The sequence below is a fragment of the Ovis canadensis genome, chromosome 13, assembly GCF_042477335.2.
Source record: "Ovis canadensis isolate MfBH-ARS-UI-01 breed Bighorn chromosome 13, ARS-UI_OviCan_v2, whole genome shotgun sequence".
In the NCBI taxonomy this organism is placed as follows: Eukaryota; Metazoa; Chordata; class Mammalia; order Artiodactyla; family Bovidae; genus Ovis; species Ovis canadensis.
The window spans coordinates 85,474,844-85,497,756 of NC_091257.1; the positions used below are offsets into that span (position 1 = coordinate 85,474,844).

Consider the following 22,913-nt stretch of genomic DNA (forward strand, 5'->3'; position numbering starts at 1 on the left):
TTTTAGTTTGTGAGTTTTACTTTGGGATATTACAGAAAGTTTACTCCTAAAATATGTTATTATCTAAAACTAAGCCATTTGCATGTGAGATTTAATAAAATATCCCCAATCATATTGTATCATTGATATATGGAGGTAAATATAATGGTTCAATCTGTCCAGACTACTGAAAGTGTGGAAACTTTCAGAAACTTACATACCACAACTTAACCTACAAAATTACGATAGCTGTAGTTAGGCTAAGCTCCTTGAAATACAACTCTGTTGAATATTACTATCAGCACATAGGTACAAGGTGCTTTTAGAAATGCTGCTGCTGCTACCAAGTTGCTTCAGTCGTGTCCGACTCTGTGCGACCCCATAGACGGCAGCCCACCAGGCTCCCCCGTCTCTGGGATTCTCCAGGCAAGAACACTGGAGTGGATTGCCATTTCCTTCTCCAATGCATGAAAGTGAAAAGTGAAAGTGAAGTTGCTCAGTCATGTTTGACTCTTAGCGACCCTATGGACTGCAGCCTACCAGGCTCCTCTGCCCATGGGATTTTCCAGGCAAGAGTACTGGAGTGGGTGCCACTGCCTTCTCCGTTTAGAAATGTAAGGGAAAATAATTTATTATGTCAAAAAAAATTTTTTTAAGAGAAAGCTTTTAAGCCAAGATATTCTCTTATAAACTCTCTTGCTCTGTTCCCTTAATTACATTCTTATCCCCTAGGAATCATTCAGCCTGGCTTCCTGAAGTTCATGTAACACATTTTAATGGCACTCTACCCGACACTACAGGGAGACTTTCTGGAATGTTCCTCATCTCTAGAGACCGAAGGGGCTCACTTTTAGCATCACAGATACTGTAGAATAGACTTTCACTGCAGGTTTCTACTTTGCTGACCTGGTAGCACTCCAGATACAGAGGCATCACACACTAGTCTAGTCCCTCCTCTGGGTTTTTCCGCTTTCTCCAGATTTTAGTTTTACATCACCCACTGCCCAGAAACTTCAGCGATCTTAGGATGAGACTCGAAATCAGCTAGAAGTTTCCGATGCCTAGTCTGGTTGGCTCCCCAGTGGTATCACAGACGACAGACAAGCACCTACCGCAGGGCTCCAAAACCTTTAGTGGCTATTATTAAATTCAAAAGAGAATTGATATTTTGAGTCTCCAAGGTGGGTCTTGACTATTAAATGACTGCTACTCTCTTTGCAAAGTCGTTACTGACACTCATGTCTCACTCTCCCAAAAACAAGCAACCAATTTTTAACCAAAAAGCTTTTAGGGATAGGATGTCCTAGTCATTAAGACGAGCGGTATAAAAACAACAATAAGGAACTGGATAACAGTTTTTCATATTAAAATTTGATTTTTTTTTGGGGGGGGGCAAGATTTCCTGGTGGCCTAGTAGTTAGGACTCTGCACCCCCACTGCAGGGAGCACAGATTTGATCCCTGGTCAGGGAACTAAGACCTTGCACACCACACAGTGCGCCTGCCTGCACCCCCCACCCCCCACACACAAAAAAAAGTGACTTAGAAAAAAACCATTTTCCAGTCTTTAGCCATCTTTAACATCTCTGATTCTCTTCCCAAGTTAGTTACACCATAACTGAGCTCTATCCCAATTCTGCCTCTTTTTAATTACTAGGTACCCCATGACATTCCTGCAGCTTGGTGGTAATAAGCCAGAATCACAAAAACTAACCAATTCAACACATATGGAAAACTTATGTTTTCTCTGCCAAGTCCTAGGGATCTTTTGATAAAGGCGAGTTCTTCCCCTTAAGAGTATTCTGAGTAAAAGCAAAGGATAAAACCAAAGAAAAGAGATCACTGATGAAGAGATAAGAGACAGAAACAAAAAAGATACCAAGAACTTACGGAGCTTCTTTCCCAAGCCAGGCAGTTCTTACACCTTCTATCTTACCGACCCCACATGACAGCCATACACCAAGAAAACAAAGCTCATAACCAAGCTTCTTAAATGTCACATCCATCAAACTAGAGCCCAGACCTAAAGCTGACCCAGTGCTAGCAAAGCGTGATGTGGGCAGAAACATACTCTGAACCCCAGTTCCAATGGGCACAACCCACAGTAAGATGCCACAGAAACCACTCGGGAGAACGGCCTGGGGGACACCCTGGATCGTCGCATTACAAGAGACACCAGACAGTGACGTGGGTACGTTACCACATGCTTGATTTCGGGGAGCACTTGCAGAGATTCGAATTCTTTAACTTTGGCAGGATCCACGTCCTCCTCCAGTTCCCACGTGCTCTCTTCGTAAGGCAGTGAGCACCACTTCACCAGGTAATGCGTCACCTCCTGGAGGCAAAAGGGAGGGGCACTGATGTTCTTTCTACTTAGAGCAATCAGTCCTGCACTGAGGACCTAGGAAACCCTCCCTATGATACAGCACACAAAGGCCATTGAAACAGAGGCCACGTGTTGACAAAACACGAGACAAGCAAGGAAGACACTTTGGAAGAGTTAAAACAGAAACACCTACCTCTCCGGTTTCTGCATCCTTGGTGTGGGCCACCTCTAAGATGCGATCGACCTCCACATAGTCTGGGTTGAACAAGTCTTCGTCAGGCTAAGGCAAACGGGAAAGAAGAGCTCCAGCACCCAGTGTTTTATCTTTAAGTGATCCCCCCAACCCTGGGCTCTATCGGGGAATGCAGAATGAAAAGGTCTGCTTGAGTTTAATTAGGTCCCATTTGTTTATTTTTATTTCCATGACTCTAGGAAGTGGGTCAAAGAGGATCTAGGTGCAATTTATGTCAAAGACTGTTCTAAGTTGTCCTCTAAGAGTTTTGTAGTTTCTGGCCTTACACTGAGGTCTTTAATCCATTTTGAATTTATTTCTGAGTATGATATTAGAAAGTAATCTAACTTCATTCTTTTATATAAAAGAATGCCCAGTTTCCCAAGCACTACTTATTGAAGAGGCTGTCTTAGAACACTGTAAAGCAATTACATTCCAATAAACTTAAAAACAACAACAAAAAAAGGAGGCAACTCACCAACTTTTCTCATTGTCCCAAAATCCTGCCCTTCAGGACTACATTTAAAGGCACAACCACATCTTCCAGGTTGCACCGGGGGTAAGGATTTCCTATTGGTCATTTCAATGCGTGCATACTAAGTCACTCAGTCGTGCCCGACTCTTTGGACTATAGCCTGCCAGGTTCCTCTGTCCATGGAATTCTCCAGGCAAGAACACTGGAATGGGTTGTCGTGCCCTCCTCCAGGGTTATTAAGTACTGAGCAAAAATCAGAACAAAGAGGATTTCCAGAGATAACCCACGGAAATCCGGAATGTTAGTTTCTTTTTCTTCTTTACACCAATAACAGTTAATAACTGGATGGATGCATGAGGGGAGCTTATGGGGATACTGATAATGTTCTATTCCTTGATCTAGGCGGTGGTTACATAGGAGTGTTTATTTTGTAAAAGTTCATTGAGCTGTACTCTTAGGACTTGTTTACGGTTAAATAGACCACGCTTCCCACACCACCACCCTCCCCAAAGTGTACCTATAAGAACAGTAATAAGCAAGATTTAGAAATATTCAATGTGTGTCCAGTGCTTTCATGAAAGCCTCAAAACTACCTCACGAGTAGTAAGTGCTGTAAATACTTTAGAGATGACAGAACTGACTCAGAGAGGTTAAATATGTCCTGTGGCCAGGGCCGCAAAGCCACGTGGACCGGAACCCTTACCCAGGTCTTTCTTGCCCAGAAGCCCTCCTCTGAACTGCAGGGGTGTTCTCACTGCCCCTTAGGCTGGAAGGCACTTTAGGAGCTATATAGTTTCACCTTCCAATATACACAGGAACACTTCTTACAGCAACCCTGGCAAATCCACCCTCGGATTCAATTACTCCTGTGTTCAGGAATTTATTGCCCTCTGAGACCTGACCCATCGCCAAGACAGCTTTACCTCTGCCTGTTCAGGAGTAGCATCACAATCTTTATCATTATCACTATCAAATTACTGCCTAATTTTCCTCCTGGACTCACTGGAGTGAACTGCTTCCTCTACAGAAGCAGTAGCCAAGTGATTCTCTCCTCTCTATCCGAATACCTCCCAACCCCAGGTGTTCAATGTTCTTCAGATGCCATGTTTCCAGATCCCTCGGTGACGCAGAGAGCTAACCTTTGTGGAGCAGTGACCGTGGGCCGGGCACCATGCTAAGCACTTTCATCAACATGGTGTCATTTAATCCTCCCAGGTATCGTAAGGGTTAGGAGGATTTCTGATTTATGAAAACAAAGGATGCTGAGTCCAGAGGAGCTATTCAGCTGGCCCAAGGACGTTCAACAGTGCGTGGACACCTGTGGGTGTGGGTGTTGCGGGGGGCCAGCACTGGGCATCCACTGCCCACCTTTGCTCTCAGTCACTCAGACATGCTTCTGCCCACTGTTAACAGTCCTTCCCCAGCTGCCCTCAGGCTTTACAAAGTCTCTCACTGAATCCCAGTACTCACATCAGCACAATACTCAGGAAAGAATGGAGCATGGCAGGCAGGGTGCCATCTAGGATTACTGGCAGCTTTTAAGCCCCACCCTACTCTTGCTGATGTTGTTCAGTCGCTCAGTCACATCCGACTCTTTTGTGACACCATGGACTGTAGCCCACCAGGCTTCTCTGTCCATGGGATTTCCCAAGCAAGAATACTGGAGTGGGTTGCCATTTCCTTCTCCAAGGGATCCTCCCAATCCAGAGACCAAACTTGTGTCTCCTGCATTGGCAGGCGGACTGTTTACCACCGAGCCACTAGCTCTTGGTTCACAGTAAACTTTGTCCCTTGAGCTGTGATCCAGTCATCTTCCCCACTCCAAAGTTGTAAAGATCTTTACAATACCAATGTGAGCCATTACATTTACTTATTGCCATTTGCATGATTTAATTCATCCTTGCCTGTCCAGGTGAACCTGAACTTGGGTTCCGTCATTCATTCTCCCAGTGCTGGGTCGGGTACTGAGGAGTCAGGGGCTAACAGGCCTCCGGCCCCGTGGGGTGTGGGAAATGCTCAGCCTTCTAGCCTGACTCTCCTTCACATGTGCCCCTGGCTACCTCATAAAGCAGCTGGAAGTAATGTGTATGAAGAAACTCTATTCAGAACTAGGTTATTATTTACAAGAATATCATTTATGCAAGTTATAAGTAAAACTGTTGACCAGGTCAAGACTGAAGACAGTGTTATAGCAACTACTTCCCAATTTTCCTTCCTCTCATAGTGGCCTCCAATCTCCTCCCATAACTGTCTGTTCTCACCAGGATCTCACCAGGGACTCCCACTATGGTATTTCTACATATCCTAACACAGTTTTCTCTCTCAATACCCAACCAAGGGAAGAAAAAAAAAAAAAATCACTCCCTTGGGCATAAATCAGAAACTAGACTCATGGGGCTTCGTAGACTGCATTGAGGAGTCAGGACTTTATTCCAGGGAGACAGGAAGTGCTACAGGGTCTAAGCAGGCAACCCTCCTCACCGGCCTGGGCACAGCCAAGTGGTGACTGAGCACGGAGCCTGTGCCTGGTGTCCTGGAGAGAAACACAAGGAAGGCGAGGCCCTGCCTGCCTCGCAGGGCTCAGAATGGCAGACCCAGACCTGTAAACAAGTCTCTATGCTACAAATCCTCGCTAAAATAGAGGTGTGAGTGCGATGTTCTGGGAACCCAGGGAGAGCGTCCAACAGGGCTCCAGGACGGCTTTTCCAATTCTAGCCTTCCTCTCCCTGATGCTCTATCAGAGGAATGATGCCATAAAAAACAGTTCTCACAGGCTTTACAACGAGCCTGGAGAGGCCTGGGGCCAAACGTTGAGGCTAAAGAGAAAGGACTCCATATTGGGACAAAAAGAACACTTACTGACACCATCCTAAAATAGGTTTTTGGCATTTGCGGGAAAAGGAGCACCATGTGAACAATGAACTGGTAAGTTATACGTGGCAGTTTGCTATGATTTGACGGCATCTGAGTGCACTCTTAAGACTGCGTATTTGTGACTACATTTAAAAAATAATTTATATTGTTTTTTCTTTGTAAGTTGTCTGTATAAAATGGAAAAATTACATGTTACAGAAAATAGAAACCACCATGATCCTACTGAATAGAGAAAATCAGGTCAGTGATTTCACATAAACTCAGACATTTTCTATGCATTATGATGGGGATTCTTTTCCCCTGCACACCCACCTCCCACTCTCACCCCCAGTGCTGGGAAAGATTGAAGGCAGGAGGAGAAGGGGATGACAGAGGATGAGACGGTTGGATGGCATCACTGATTCAATGCACATGAATTTGAGCAAGCTCCAAGAGATGGTTAAGGACAGAGAGGCCTGGCGTGCTGCAGTCCATGGGTTCCCAAAAAGTTGGACACAACTAAGCGACTGAAGAACAACCATCCTCAAAACGGAACTCTCCTATGCTGTAGGAGCCTAATGTTTTCAATTAACAATAGTTTACAACATTAATCCCCTTCCTATTGACATTAATAATCGTCCTCCAGCATCACTTTTACTAGCTACGCAGTACTACACTCTGAAATGTATCATTATTTAATAGTATTTATTACCTAACGTTATGCTTGTTTTCAATTTTTCACCAACATAAACTGTTTATCATAGCTAAGTCTTTGCTCCAAGATCTGATAGTTTCCTTAAAAACAAATGATGGAATTAGAACTGCTGGGACAAGGGCTATGCAAATATTGAGGCATTTGACATCTGTTGTCAACCTGCTCTCCTGAGAGGGCATCCTAGGTTATGCTCCCAAGCCGTGATGACAAGAGGGTTTCTTCCATACACCTTTACCAGCAACGTATGATACTTATTTCTAAAACCTTCCAGTATTTGGTAAGTGAAAACTAGAAGATTCTCATCTTAATTTGCATTTCTTTGGCTGCTAATGAAATGGATTACTTTTTTTGTATGATTAGTAAATAATTTCCCCCCCTTTCCTGAATTCCCCAATAATCTGTCCACTTTTTTCCATTTAGGATTTTGTACTTTTCTTTTTTTCTTAATTTTTATTGGAATATGGTTGCTTTACAATTTTTAGTTTCTACTGTACAGCAAAGTGAACCAGCTACACATATACATAAATCCCCTCTTTTTTTGGATTTCCTTCTCAGCTAGGTCACCATAGGGCACTGAGTAGAGTTCCCTGTGAGATACCACAGGATCTCAATAGTTACCCATTTATATACAGTAGTGTATGTATATCAATCTCAATCTCCCAATCCATCCCACTCTCCTGTATCCATACATCTGTTTTTTATGTCTATGTCTCTATGCATTTTCCTTTTTGAATTATAAGAGCATTTTTTATCATTACAGCTTTTTGTCATATGTATAGGAGTGTATATCATGTCTGTGTCTATGCAAATATAAGTAAGGTTTCCATACTGGATGAGAATTCACGCCTTCTATGTAGATGCATCCGACTCTTCGTGACCCTATTGACTGTAGCCTGCCAGGCTCCTCTGTCCATGGAATTCTCCAGGGAAGAGTACTGGAGTGGGTTGCCATGCCCTCCTGCAGGGGATCTTCCCGACCTAGGGGTTGAACCCCCGTCTCTAATGGCCCCTGCACTGGCAGGGAAGTTCTTTACTACTACAGTACCACCTGGGAAGTCCAAAGTGAAAGTATTAGTCGCATCTGACTCTTTGTGACCCCATGGACTACTGTAGCACATCATGCTTCTTTGTCTATGGGATTTCCCAGGGGAAGAGTACTAGAGTGTGTTGCCAGTTCCTTCTCCAGGGGATCTTCCTGACCCAGGGATCAAACCCAGGTCTCCTGCATTGCAGGCAGATTCTTTACTGTCTGAACCACCATGGAAGCCCAGTTGTATGTAGGTATGCATGTACACAATTAGGAAAATACATATATGTACCTATGTACTTAAAGATTTGTGGTTATTTTCCAATTTATAGACACTAAAGATGCTCTGATATCCAAATCCACCAATCCTTCCTCTTACTATACTTAGAAATTCCCAAGTTGATATATTTATTTACTTATTTTCTAACATTTTCTAACATTATTTCTAACATTTTCTAACTTTACACCCAAACATTAATTCTTGGAACTACCCTTTTGGGGAAGGGGAGGAAGAAGATGAAAACACTGTGAACACATTCCTTTTGCCATAGAATGTAACCACGATGCAGATTCTTAGGAGTTATCATTTGTAAAGTTTGAGCCTTATTTCATTTTCTTTGACTTAAATCTGGACAACTTGCATCTCAAATCAGGGCATGCCTGAGCAATAGGTCTGCATGGGACTTCGACTTAAAGAAACTTAAACCTGGGATCTAATACTGCAGGAAAAGCAGTGATCAAATTAATAAGTAATGCTTCACCTCAGTAAAAATGTGCTTCATCTGGGCTTGCTTATTCCTAAATCGCTTGATCTTCTGTGCGATGCGAGGGTCCTTTTCGAGTTCTTCCATTGTGGCCCATTTACAGTGTAAGTAGGAACTATCCAAAGACACACAGATTGTGAGAACCGGCAAATAATCAGACTTTAAAGTTTCAGTAACGAGGGTGACCATCTACCATAGCAGCCACGGAGTGGCTTGCTGTGGAACTGCTGGAGACTGGACTTAGAAGGGCCTTGCCCTTCAGGACAAAAACTGAACACAGGACCAGGCAGCAGTTCCAAGCAACTGGTCACTCTGTGGTTTCCAGAGAAACTGGCTCCCAGTTGGAGGCAGGGCAGGTATAGGGAGGCTAGCATTCATGCACGTTAGTGGAAGTGGGCACACAGCAAAGAAAAAAAGGAAAATGCAAGAGAGCAGAAAAGTATAGGCTATAGGACTGTGATTCTCCACATTGTGTGCAAACAGGAACCGCACAGGGAGTTCTGAAAACAGTCAACCCTTGGGAACTATACCCAGAGAAGAAGTCAACTGCCTCGAGGGCAGCAAGGGCTTCAGTAGTTTTAAAAATTTCTCCAGGTGACTCTATAAACAAAGTTGAGCACTGCCCTCTAAGGTGAACTTGAGCCAATTGAGGTCTGTGAGTCACACCTTAGGGGCCATTGTTGGAAAATATAGAAGATAATGATGGGATGAAGGAAAGACGTTTTATTCACATAAAATCTAAAAAAAAGAATACATTAAACAGACGTACAAATTTCTATACTTGACGTAGAACAGCTCCAGGTCGAATGGGGGTTCTCCCGGGTGGACCTGTAACCCAAAGCAAGCCGTTATCAGCCTAGACCCCTGTGGACCACTCGTAAGTACCAAACAAAAAAGGTAAATCAAGCGCTCCTTCTTGGTTTAGAATATCTCTAGAGGACATCTGCATTTTACCAGGTCAGGATTTTTGGCAGCTCTGGAGCAGACTTTCTAAAGGCTGAACACACAGCTAAGCTACAACGTAAAAAAAAAAAAAAAAAAAAATCCTCCTGGTGTCACTCAAAGGTTTCGGCTAGGAGGGCACTCAGCTGAAAAACCCCAACTGGCCCAGGGCACTGAGAGCTGCTGCGAAAGCGAGAACATGCACTTCCAGTGTCCCTGCCAACCCGTCCTACCCTCCCCCCACCCCCTGCTTGTTCCCCACACACTCCAGAGGGGTTCACTCTCAAAGCGAGGAAGTCTTTCATAAATCCTCCAGGTAACTAACAATGAAACCATGCTCTCCTCCACACTATGTTCTTATGCTCTTTCACACTAGGGATTTTCTCTAGAAGTTCCCTATGACAGTCCTGAAGACATCGAAAGGAAAAGGTGTTTGCACTGGGAGTCTTTCCCCATCTCTTCTTCATGGCTCCTTGATGACTTTCAGTGAGTTGTGGCAACTAAGAGGTCAATACCTATTGCTAGGATCATAGGGAAAACATCAATTTGGGTCATACTCAAATATTTTAGAATTTCATGTCCTAAAATCTTCTACAGAGGTAAACCTAAGTGTCAACTAGCCCAACAGTGTGCCTGCCTAGCTCTCAGTCCAGCTGAGAAGGACCATTCCAGAGACATCTTTTAACAGAGGGTGTGATGTGCGCTAGAGACACACAAGCCAGAAACATCAGCCACCAACCTCCTGGACAGTCTTAGATGCCAGGATCTTCTCAATGATGTTTGCGTCATCTTCTGGAGGCTCCTGAAGACAGAGGTGAGAGAAAGAGAGTGGATTACTGGCACCACGGAAGCCATGAAATAATTCTACGAGAAATGCTACAATAGATACTACTTGGTCCAAAGGTTCACCTTTGAGTACAGAGGCCTCCATCTTGCCAGCTCAGAGTGATGCAAAGATGGTACACAGTCTAACCTCTGTGTACGACCCTCCCCCCACCCCCACCCCCCTGCCCACATGAGCAGGGAAGTTACTCTGCTTTGCAGATTCTTGACTTCAGAGCTGCCTTTAGCATTACTAAAATTGGTCCTGGGACCTCCCTTCTCTGCCCAAACTGCTTACATGTTACTGCATAAAATTTTCAGAAAGACATAACATGAAACAGTCTGGGGGCTTCAGAAGCAGAAGGCCCCAATTCTGACACCTTTCAGCTGTTGACTTTGGGCAAGTCAATTAACACCTCTTAGTTTCAAATCTATTAAAATAAGAATTAAAATACGTATTTCACTAGGTTACTGGGAGGATAAGATGGCATGTGAAAACGTTTTTTGGACAGTAAGCATTAGGCAAATGTAAGGCGTAACTATTCTCTACTAAATGGTACCACTGTTCCCCTCTGTATCTGGAAATCGCTTTCTGTTTTACTGATCATCCTTTGACTACAAATCCCAACTGGAAACAATTTAATTACTTCCTTTCTACCCCAGATACACATCAACATTTTCTAATCTCCATGAAATCTCTTTCTACAGAGGAGTACTTGATTTAAAAACATTTGCATTTAAAAAAACAACAAACTTGGGACCTCTCTGATAGTCTGATGGCTAAGAGTCTGTACTCCCAAAGCAGGGGACCCAGGTTTGATCCCTGGTCTGGGAAATAGGGCTTCCCTGGTGGTTCAGATGGTAAAGAATATGTCTGCAATGTGGGAGACCCAGGTTCAATCCCTGAGTCAGGAAGATCCCCTGGAGATGGGAATGGGACCAACTCCAGTATTCTGGCCTGAAGAATTCCATGGACAGAGGAGCCTCATGGGCTACAGTCCATGGGATCGCAAAGAGTTGGACATGACTGAGTGACTTTCACTTCTTTTTCTTTCACTGGGAACTAAATCCCACATGCTGCAGATAAGAATTCACATGCTACAACTAAAGGTAAATAAACAAAATTAAACAACAGAAATTTAAAATAAAAATAAAATAAACAATAAACTTACAAAAGGATACACTGGGTCAGAACATTCCTGTTAAACGTTCTTCCTAAGATTTCAGTTGAGCAGTTTTATTTCAGTGGTTTCAACTGCACTATATGACTTTTCCGGGTCTAGCATTTATCACAATATGAGACTTAGAATAGTGTATGAAAAGAACACACACCCCAACCCTAACTCTCAGAATAACTAGTTGGGTTCCTTCTCAGAACTTTCCAAGAGGATGATTTGCGCTGCATTATCATTGCTTCAGTCTAACCACTCTAGGGCTCAACTATCCCAAAGTCATACCGTTACAGAAAACATATTTTCTAAGAACTTAAATCAAGCTTTTCCCAGAAAATTGACAGTAAGAAACGACGAGTAGGGCAGATGGTGGAAGAGAAGTGTGGAAATCAGCAGGCGCTGACAGATGCTCCCAAAGGCTACACATATTCATTATGTCCCCCTGGACACGTGACACTGTGAAGTTAATCCAAAATGACAAGTCTTTTCCCACTGCTCAACCGGAAGATCAGTGAACTGGGGCTGGATACAGACTCAGCTTTTGATTTCCTCTAAGCGTATTTGCTCTGCTTGATTCTTATGCACAAGAAAAGGAGATGGCGGCAGCTCACAGTAGGTTGCCGTCTTCTCCCATCACACTAGCCTGTAATGGCAGGGATCCTTATTTGTTTTACTCACTGGTGTAGCTAAATACCTTGAGAAAGCCAGACAACAGTGGGTGATCAATGAATATTGGTTGAATGCTAAATAACAGGGAAGACAGATGGAATACAAAGGGAAGATAAAGGGTTATTCTTGATCTCTATCATATAATCAAAGCCTCCCTCTTTTTCCATATACCTGGACTTAACTTCTCTTGTCCAGATGGCTACCACTGAAGGGCCCAAACTAGGATGTCCTTTCCTGAACAGTAAAATCACAACCCCAATCTTGTAGCCAACACACAGAGCTTGGACTATGACAAGTGGACAGCAAGCAAAGGAACAGGGGCCGGGTTAAAGGAAACTAGATTAATGATCCAACTTCCTTCCCCACCGCTTCATTTCCTTCCTAAACTTTCCCCCCGTTAATTACTGCGTGTCTTTTGAGTTTATGTACTGGTCTTACAGAAATAAATTCGCTATAGTCTTCATCAAGGAACGGCCAGGCCTGCCCACATAACGCTGTAAGTGACTGTGGTACGGTACACATACAGCATGCAGAGATCTCAAGCATACAATTATCGACGTTTTACATGTACACATATACAGCGAAGTCCCCCCGAGGTAAAGTTATATTTTCAACATTCTTGGAAGATCCTCACGCCCCCTTCTAGACATAACCACTCTCAGACTTCTACTACCATTGATTAGTTTTGCCTATTATTAAGTTTCATGCAAATGGAATCATATAGCATGTGGTTCATTCTCCTGTATCACTGTGCAGTATTTTATTGTATAAATTACTCATTTACCCACCACTTACTTATCCATGCTATTGCTAAGGAATATTTGGGTTGCTTTCAATGTTCATATAAATGCACTTGCTTACCTTGGATATATACACAGGAATGCAATTGCTAGGTTATGAGGTTGGTTATATGTTTAGTTTTGAGGGATACTGTCAGAACTTTTTCCAAAGTAGCTGCAACCATTTTTACGTCCAGCAGCAGTGCATGGGAGTTCTAACTGACTTGATATCATTGAGTATTGAAAACTTCAGCCATTCCAATGGATGTGTACTCAGTTCAGTTCAGTTACATCCGACTCTTTGGGACCCCATGGACTGCAACACATTAGGCCTCCCTGTCCATCACCAACTCCCGGAATTTACCCAAACTCATGTCCATTGAGTCAGTGACACCTCATCCTCTGTTGTCTCCTCCTTCTGCTTTCAATGCCTCCCAGCATCAGGGTCTTTTCAAATGATTCAGCTCTTTGCATAAGGTAGCCAAAGTATTGGAGTTTCAGCTTCAACGTCAGTCCTTCCGATGAACACCCAGGACTGATATCCTTTAGGATGGACTGGCTGGATCTCCCTGCAGTCCAAGGGACTCTCAAGAGTTTTCTCCAACACCATAGTTCAAAGGCATCAATTCTTCAGCACTCAGCTTTCTTTACAGTTCAACTATCACATCCCCTCCTTAATTCACATTTCTCTGATAATTAGAAGGTACTGAGCATCTTTTCATATGCTTATTGGCCCTCAGTTCAGTCACTCAGTTGTGTCCGACTCTTTGCGACCCCATGAGTCACAGCACACCAGGCCTCCCTGTCCATCACCAACTCCCGGAGTTCACTCAAACTCACATCCATCACAGCTTTCTTCACAGTCCAACTCTCACATCCATACATGACCACAGGAAAAACTATAGCCTTGACTAGACGGACCTTTGTTGGCAAAATAATGTCTCTGCTTTTGAATATGCTATCTAGGTTGCTCATAACTTCCCTTCCAAGGAGTAAGCATCTTTTAATTTCATGGCTGCAATCACCATCTGCAGTGATTTTGGAGCCCAAAAAAATAAAGTCTGACACTGTTTCCCCATCTATTTCCCACGAAGTGATGGGACCAGATGCCATGATCTTCGTTTTCTGAATGTTGAGCTTTAAACCAACTTTTTCACTCTCCTCTTTCACTTTCATCAAAAGGCTTTTTAGTTCCTCTTCATTTTCTGCCATAAAGGTGGAATCATCTGCATATCTGAGGTTATTGTTATTTCTCCTGGCAATCTTGATTCCAGCTTGTGCTTATTGGCCCTATGAGGCTTCTATTCCAGTCATTTGCCTATTTTTAAAATTGTCCTTTTTTTTAATTGTCAAGAGTTCTTTATATTTGCAAGAGTTTATATCTTTATATATTTCTGAATAAGAGTCCTCTGTTATGATCTATACTTTTTCTATCAATCTATGGTTCACCCTCTCAAACTGGAGATGTGTCTTTTGATGAAGAGAAGTTCTATATGATTCACCTTTTTTTCTCTTTTGTATTTTTATGTCCATTGAACGAATCTTTGCTGCCACCAAAGCCACAAATAAGCCACATACATAGTTTTAAATTTCCTTATAGCCACATTTATGCTGGGAAAGGTTGAAGACAAGAGGAGAGAGGGGCGACAGAGGATAAGACGGTTGGAAGACATCACTGACTCAATGGACGTGAGTTTGAACAAACTCCAGGAGAGAGAGAGAAAAACAGGGAAGCCTGGTGTGGTGCAGCTCATGGGATTGTAAAGAGTTGGACATGATGACTCAGCGACTGAATGACAACAGCAGCCACATTTAAAAACAGATGAATTTGATTTTAACAATATTCTAACATAGCCAAAATATCATTTCAACATGCGATCAATATAAAATTATTAATGAACTAGTTTATACTCTTCTTCTCACACTGAGTCTTTAAAAATCTGTTCTGTACTTTGTTGAGCAGATCTCAGTTCGAACTAGGCTGTTTCAAGTGCTCCATACCCACATACAGCTTTATTTCTGGCCCACTGGTCTATGTGCTCTTATGGCAACACTACCCTGTCTTCATTTTAGTAAACTGATTACAAAGTATGGATTCTAAGTCTTCCACCTGGGTTCTTCCTTTTCAAGATTGCCTTGGATAGGGTAGATCTGTATTTCCATCGTCAATTTCCACCAAAAAAGCACTCTGCCTAGATTTGGACTGGGACTGAATTACAGATAGCTTAATTCTGAATACATGTATATCATATATCACTCCATTTACTTAGGGCTTCTTTCATTTGTTTCAGCCATGTTTTTCATAAAGAGGGCTTATATATCTTTTGAGAGTTACTTCAGGGTATCTAATACCTTGATACTATCATAAGTGGCATTTACAATTTTCCATTCCTGATTTGATGTTGCTAGTTTATAAAATAAGTATACTGTAAAAGGTATATTGTAATATTAGCATATTATAAATGGTGCCAATACATTTGTTTGATCCAATGTTACCACAAACCTTCAAACTTAAAAAAAAGAGAAGTATCTGTAAAGTGCACTATATCAAAGAACAATAAAACAAAGCATGCCTCTATTTCTTCCCTTTCTTTAGTGCAGGACCTCCAACGTACTTCTGAATATAAATGAGAATAGTGGAATCTTTTTCTTACTTGCTAATTCAGAGGGAAGGTATTCAATACTATACCATTTAAAATAATATTAGCTGTCAGTTTTTATCTAGTGATTTATAAGATATTCTTTTAGTATCTGGTTTGTACAGTTTAAGATATGCCTAGGTATGGTTTTCTTCTGTGTGTTTTTCCTGCTTGGGGGTTACCTAACATTGAATCTACTGATTGATATCTTCCATCAGTTTTGGGGACTTTCTGGCTCTTCACTGACCCAGGTGTGATCCCAGGGTGGAGAAGATCTCCTGGAGGAGGAAATGGCAATCTACTCCAGTATTCTGGAGAATCCCATGGACAGAGGAGACTGGCAGGCTACAGTCCATGGGGTCACAAAGAGTTGGACGTGACTAAGTGACTGACCTTTCCTTTTCTGTATTTCGGATGCTGAGCAGAGCATCACGCCTTTTCACTGCATCCCAGTGGTCTCTCTGTGCATTTATGCTTTGCTCTGTTCTTTCCATTCACTTTTCTGTGTGTCAGTTTAGAAACTTTCTACTGATCTGTCTTCAAAGTCACTAATCTTATCTTCTATTATATCTAATCTGCTTTAAACTTACCTATTGTGCTTTGAATTTTACAAATTTTCAGTTTTACAGAGTTGATCTGATTCTCTTTATAGCTTCAATTCTCGGTTGGAATTCTTTACTTTAAAACTTATTTTGTCCATCTTTTCCTCTATTTTCTTTAACTCATTAATCATAGTAATTCAAAAATTTTTTTTCTGCTAACTCCATTATCTGGATCATCTGGGCTTTGTTTCCATTAACATTCCTAATTGTTAGTCAATTTCCCAGCCTTTTCAATGTCTAATAATGTTTTATTGCATGGTGAATATTGTCAACAAAAGAATCACAGCAGCTCCAAATGCTTCCTATTTTCTCCTTGATGAACAGGGAGAAGGTCCCACTGGTCCAGTCCAATCAGGCTCTGCTGGGTCAGGACTGGGTCACCGTTCTGTTAAGACTCAGTCCATCTCGTTTGATCTATTCCTTGAGAACAAATGCCCATGGTCACTTGACTGTAAGCTCGGCAGGTCTTTTTACTCCTCAGCCCTGAGTTTTCCAATCCCAAGCAGGTTAACAATCTCTCTTAAGGGAGAGTCAGTTTTGTTTTGCAGTAGACCCATCCTTTCAGTGAGAGTTTATCTCCTAAGTAACGCAAGAGTTTGAGATTTCAATCTGCATTCTGGTTCGGCCACCTACTTCTTGTACTACCCCAGAACTCAGCTAATGTCTTCTGGGGAAGGCTCCTTGCTTTGGGGATTTCTCTAGTTCCCAATCATTTCATCAGCCCTGCTGATGAACCACCATCAGGGTCAGATGGTTTCTCGTCAACCCAGAGTAGGTCTCTGTTTGGGCCCAGCCTGGTGCTCAGCTCTTGCCCAGAATTACAGAATGCTCCAGAGAAGAAAACAGTTAGCAACGGTCAGCTCATCTAGGAAGAGCTCTTCTCTGTCTGGAATTTTAGTGCATCTCATTCTTGCTGCTTCCACAGCTATCTGATGTCTTTAAAAATATGTTCTTTGCAAGTTACCTTTTTCTTCCCCCTTGCAGCAAGTGTTGGCCTGCCATGCCCGACTATTTCTTACCTGAAAATAGAATCCTCCAACGCTAACTCTTATTTCTGCAGTTCCCTAGGGCCTAGTTTTGGAGCTTTCTTTTTTATCTATATTCATTCTCTAGGTGATCCCATCCAGTCTCATGGTTTTAAATACTGGCTCTATGTGTCTTGCCTGCCATATTTATTTATCCTGGGCTTCCCAGGTGGTGCTAGTAATAAAGAGCCGCCTGTCAATGTAGGAGATGCAAGAGATGCAGGTTCTATCCCTGGGTCAGGAAGATCTCCTGGAGGAAGGCATGGCAATCCCCTCCAGTGTTCTTGCCTAGAGAATCCCACGGACAGAGGAGCCTGACGGACTACTGTCCACGTGGTCACAACGAGTCAGACATGACTGAAGCAACTTAACTCGCGTGTGTGCATGTTGTCCGGACTGCCATATTTATTTAATCCAGCTTAGAACCCCATAATTACAGATTCCTTTATCCAACTGTTATTTGTCATCACCACCTGACGATTTCAGAAATATATCACACTTCAGATGTCCACTAACCAAACTCCTAGTCTCTTAGCCAAGCCACCAACCCTACCCCTTCAAACTACAGTTTTCTTACAACTGGATTAAAAAGACCTCTGTCCCTCTGGAAGTTCAACCCCCAAATCCTGTAATTCCCAATTCCTCTCTTTTCGCGCCACATACCCTATCTCATCAGCCAAGAGATCCTGTTGAGTTTACCTTCAAAGTATGTTCAGAACCCAGCCATTCCTCACCACCTCCACTGCTTCTACCCTGGTCTAAACCACCTTCATCTCTCACCCAGATTATTCCCAATCATCTCTTAAGTAGTCACTTTGTTACCCTGCCTGTCCTACTGGTCTATTCTCAACACAACTATCAGAATGGCCCCTTCATTTAAGTCATCCTTTTGCTTACACTGCTTAAAATGCTTTTCTTTCAACTTGGGAGTAAAACCTAAAGTCTCCCAAAGGTCTTCAGAAGCCCACGGAATGCATCCCCAGCCTCTCACCTCCTCTGTCACCTTTCAACTCCTTGTCTGTCCCACATACACACCAGGCACGTTTCCACCTTCAGAACTCTGCTAGTCCGTCTGCCTGAAATGCTCTTCTCCCTACACGACTCCCTCACTCCTTTACTTCCTTCAGTTCTTGGATTATATACCACCTTTGTGAGGCCAACACTGATCACCCTATCTAAAATTGCAACCTTCATTCTTGAATTTCATAACACTCCTACTCTGATGTTTTTTTTCCCATAGCACTTACCACCATGTACACACTACACAATTTTACTCTTTCCAGGTTGAAAACCAGCCTCTCCTGAGTTATTTCTACCCTTTGGAAGTTCTGAGCTTAGCCCTGTGGCCTGACACCCCACGTAGGCTGAAAACCCGGCAAACCTCTGGAGGAGGAGATGGGCTGTGTGCATGGCCAAAGGCTCCCTCCACAAGGGCGGGGACTGCCGGCTCTTTTGTTCCCTGATGTTATCTCCAGCGCTCAGAACAGTCCTTGGCACCCAATAGTAGTAGGCGCTCAATAATATTTCTGAATAAATAATGTTAAGAGATTTTACGACGCAACATGGGAACAGCAGTATAGAGCAAGCGCTACAGGCCCACAGAGCCAGAGCGGCTGGCCAAATCTGAAGAGGCTCTGGAAACAAGCTAGATGTTTATTAGCCTTAGACTTTCATCACTGCCAACTACCTTTCCTACCTACTTCCAAGTCTGTACGAACCAGACTAACAAGCAAGCGTCCCCACGAGTGCACCCACACTGAAAGAACCACGGTCTCTCCTCACCAGCAGGCAACTTCAAATAGGCGCCTCTCTCTCCTTAAAAGAATGTTCTTTATTTGACTGCATGTTTGTGGCGGGGGGGGGGGCTTCACCGGGCCTTAGTTGCAGAGCACGGGCTTCTTCCAGCTGCGGTGACCAGGGCTACTCTCTGGTTGTGGTGTGAGGGCTTCTCATTGCAGTGGCTTCTCTTGTTGCAGAGTATGTGCTCTAGAGCGAGTGGGCTCAGAAACTGTGGCCCACGGGCTTAGCTGCCCGATGGCATGTGGGATTTTAATTCCCAGACTAGGGATCAAATCCATGTCCCCTGCATTGGCAGGTGGATTCTTAACCACTGGAGGTCCCTTCAAATAGTCTCTTATTCTTAACTACCATGAAGAGCAGAAAAAGATGGCTTCTGATGGAAAGATGTTGATTTCTCTTCAGTTTTTAACCAGGACCCAATCCACAGAAACATTAACATGTGGATGAAGAAGGCTCAGAACTTCACGCTGACGGTTAAAAGGATGGGGGGCTTAAAGCATTCTTTATTACAGAAAATTTTTAAGTAAAAATTAAGGAATTTGAAATAAAACTTCAGTTTGCTTTTTGGCACTAAAGAACAGGGGATAACAGTAGAATTAAAAAAAAAAACAATAGTTATCATCAAAATCTGACAACAGATTTTTTTTACTCTATCCTAATAAAAGGGAAAAAAGAGGCTAGTGTTACCAAACACACACATCAAAGTAGGAAGAAGACTGGAAAATCAGGATTTCTTTTTCCTAAACAGAGACCGTGCATAAGCATGATCATGTGTGTATAAACATTCAGTGTATACAGAAACACACAGATATAAACTAAATCTGCTTGCAGAACACACTTCCATAACAGCCATCTGTTCCCAACTTCTTGGAATTTCCTCAAATTATCCTTCAAAGAAGACCATTTTAATTCATTCAATTTCATGTCAGAAACTCATGAAATTAATTTTTTCCCTTAGGGAAAAAATTTTCAACTCACATCACTCCCAACCTCAACCAACCACCTGATTCACTCTATTTAGCTATAATAAGGAGAGGCTCTACTGAGACACAATTCGCTTTTCAAAACATTAAGTATTTACCAAGTGCTATGGAAGGTCCAAAGTCGCATCAAACAAGGTGCCCAGTCTCAGGGGCTTAGCTCTCAGTGGAAGCAAAATAAAACATATTTTTCTTAGAAATGTGCCAGGGGTAAATCCTAATCAGTGCAACAGTAACGCTAAGTCCAGAAAGAGAGCAGAAAGCATGAACAGCCTGAATTTCAAATAGTGTGTTTTCTTTCAGCTGGGCCCTAAAAGATGCTGGCCCATAAGAGGACTGCAAACAGGAAGGAAAGCTGAAACGTACCCATGAGATGAAAGGACCAGTATAGGGGAAGCAAGATGCCTATTTGGGATACCAAGGAACACAGTCTTAAAAGAAAAAAAAACATTACACAGAATGGGGAGTGGGGATAAATGAGAAAAGAACGTGGCCACATTCCTTAGAAGAAAATCAGGCAGGAATTTTGATCTAAAACAGGAGTTAACAGGCAAAATCACCTTAGATTCTTGAGTGGGACACTGAGAAAAGCCAAAAACTGCCCTGGGAAAATGAGAAAATGAGCCTAGAAATGGGGCGAGGACAGAGGGCTGTGGCAGGGAACAACAGAGGTGCAAACCGCAGCTGTTTGAACACTAGAAGCCTCAGCAGGACTGGTGGCCAGCAGCAGCCAAGAGGAAACAAAGACAGGAGACACTCGGAGGAAAGACCCAGGGTGGGAAACGGTGGTGTGGCCAACAAAGAAATGGAAAGAATGAAAACCATCCTCCCGGGCTGAGTGGGACGGCAGCCCCAGTCCTGAGTCACCCGGGTTGGTACAGAGCTGCTGTCACTCTGCCCCAGGGCCTGCCCATGGCAGTCAGGGCTGGAGCGAGAAGAGGGCAAATGCCAGCAGGAAAACGGGCCAGTACAAAGAAACGGAGGAAACAAGAGCCCGAGGAAGAAAGAAAAACACCTTATTCTCATCTTTCTAATCCAGGAGTTAAGAATCGTACCTGTTTCTACAATGTTTTAAGCCTATTTATTCATTACTTACATTCAGTTCAGTTCAGTTGCTCAGTCGTGTCCGACTCTTTGCGACCCCATGAATTGCAGCACGCCAGGCCTCCCTGTCCATCACCAACTCCCGGAGTTCGCTCAGACTCATGTCCATCGAGTCTATGATGCCATCCAGCCATCTCATCCTCTGTCGTCCCCTTCTCCTCCTGCCCCAATCCCTCCCAGCATCAGGGTCTTTTCCAATGAGTCAACTCTTCGCATGAGGTGGTCAAAGTACTGGAGCTTCAGCTTTAGCATCATTCCTTCCAAAGAAATCCCAGGGCTGATCTCCTTCAGAATGCACTGGTTGGATCTCCTTGTAGTCCAAAGGACTCTGAAGAGTCTTCTCCAACACCACAGTTCAAAAGCATCAATTCTTCGGCGCTCAGCCTTCTTCATAGTCCAACTCTCACATCCATACATGACCACTGGAAAAACCATAGCCTTGACTAGACGGACCTTAGTCGGCAAAGTAATGTCTCTGCTTTTGAATATGCTGTCTAGCTTGGTCATAACTTTCCTTCCAAGGAGTAAGCATCTTTTAATTTCATGGCTGCAGTCACCACCTGCAGTGATTTTGGAGCCCCCAAAAATAAAGTCTGACACTGTTTCCACTGTTTCCCCATCTATTTCCCATGAAGTGATGGGACCAGATGCCATGATCTTCGTTTTCTGAATGTTGAGCTTTAAGCCAACTTTTTCACTCTCCTCTTTCACTTTTATCAAGAGGTTTTTTAGTTCCTCTTCACTTTCTGCCATAAGGGTGGTGTCATCTGCATATCTGAGGTTATTGATATTTCTCCCAGCAATCTTGATTCCAGCTTGTGTTTCTTCCAGTCCAGCGTTTCTCATGATGTACTCTGCATAGAAGTTAAATAAGCAGGGTGACAATATACAGCCTTGACGCACTCATTTTCCTACCTGGAACCAGTCTGTTGTTCCATGTCCAGTTCTAACTGTTGCTTCCTGACCTGCATACAGATTTCTCAAGAGGCAGGTCAGGTGGTCTGGTATTCCCATCTCTTGAAGAATTTTCCACAGTTTACTGTGATCCATACAGTCAAAGGCTTTGGCATAGTCAATAAAGCAGAAATAGATGTTTTTCTGGAACTCTCTTGCTTTCTCCATGATCCAGCGGATGTTGGCAATTTGATCTCTGGTTCCTCTGCCTTTTCTAAAACCAGCTTGAACATCAGCAAGTTCACGGTTCACATATTGTTGAAGCCTGACTTGGAGAATTTTGAGCATTACTTTACTAGCGTGTGAGATGAGTGCAATTGTTCGGTAGTTTGAGCATTCTTTGGCACTGCCTTTCTTTGGGATTGGAATGAAAACTGACCTTTTCCAGTCCTGTGGCCACTGCTGAGTTTTCCAAATTTGCTGGCATATTGAGTGCAGCACTTTCACAGCATCATGATAAGTACAACTGAATGCATGTCTTTATGTTACTTACTACCCAGTGTCAAGTACTACCTATGTTAAGTGAAAATTATGATCAACTAAAAAACGACACTTGTTTTTGCAAAAGTTTACAGTGTGATGGCGCGAACAATCAGGAGTGATATTCAGAGCAATACGGCAGGGGCGCTGACCCATCAGTGCAGTCATGGGCTGTGAACAAGAAGTGGGTGGGTTCCAGGGACATTGGGCATAATGAATACACCACAAAACAGAGGAGGGACGCGCCATACTTTTCTCTAAATAGTTCCTGGGGCTTAATGTACATTTTACTTTACTGAAGCCTTTTCATGCTGGAGAGATAAGTTAAAAAAAAAAAAGAGAAAAAGATTATAAGACCTACCCTAACATGGCTCATGGCTTCAACAATGGCAAACAAAAACTGGCAGGTGTTTAAAGGACAGTGACAGAGTTAACCATACTAGAGTGCCATGGGAGACAGAGGAGGCGCACTTACCTCCAACTTGAGGGGAAGCAGGGAGCTTCCCAGGCAAGGGAACCACTGCACTCACCTGCCAAGAGCAGGCAAAGACCAGACAAAGCAGAGGGTACTGTCT

The 22,913-nt window shown here is 43.1% G+C and overlaps 1 protein-coding gene across 6 annotated transcripts in view; it reads right to left on the minus strand.

The window, feature by feature from the left end:
• Nucleotides 1-22,913, minus strand: part of CHD6 (chromodomain helicase DNA binding protein 6) — a 204,771-nt gene that overhangs the window by 87,339 nt on the left and 94,519 nt on the right. For all 6 annotated transcript variants that reach the window (XM_069548576.1, XM_069548579.1, XM_069548575.1 and 3 more), the window contains 5 exons: nucleotides 10,052-10,114; nucleotides 9,140-9,198; nucleotides 8,368-8,485; nucleotides 2,498-2,584; nucleotides 2,179-2,313 (listed from right to left, as the gene is read on the minus strand). In XM_069548576.1, the coding sequence (XP_069404677.1) occupies nucleotides 2,179-2,313; nucleotides 2,498-2,584; nucleotides 8,368-8,485; nucleotides 9,140-9,198; nucleotides 10,052-10,114 (462 nt within the window). The remainder of the gene's footprint in view (nucleotides 1-2,178; nucleotides 2,314-2,497; nucleotides 2,585-8,367; nucleotides 8,486-9,139; nucleotides 9,199-10,051; nucleotides 10,115-22,913) is intronic.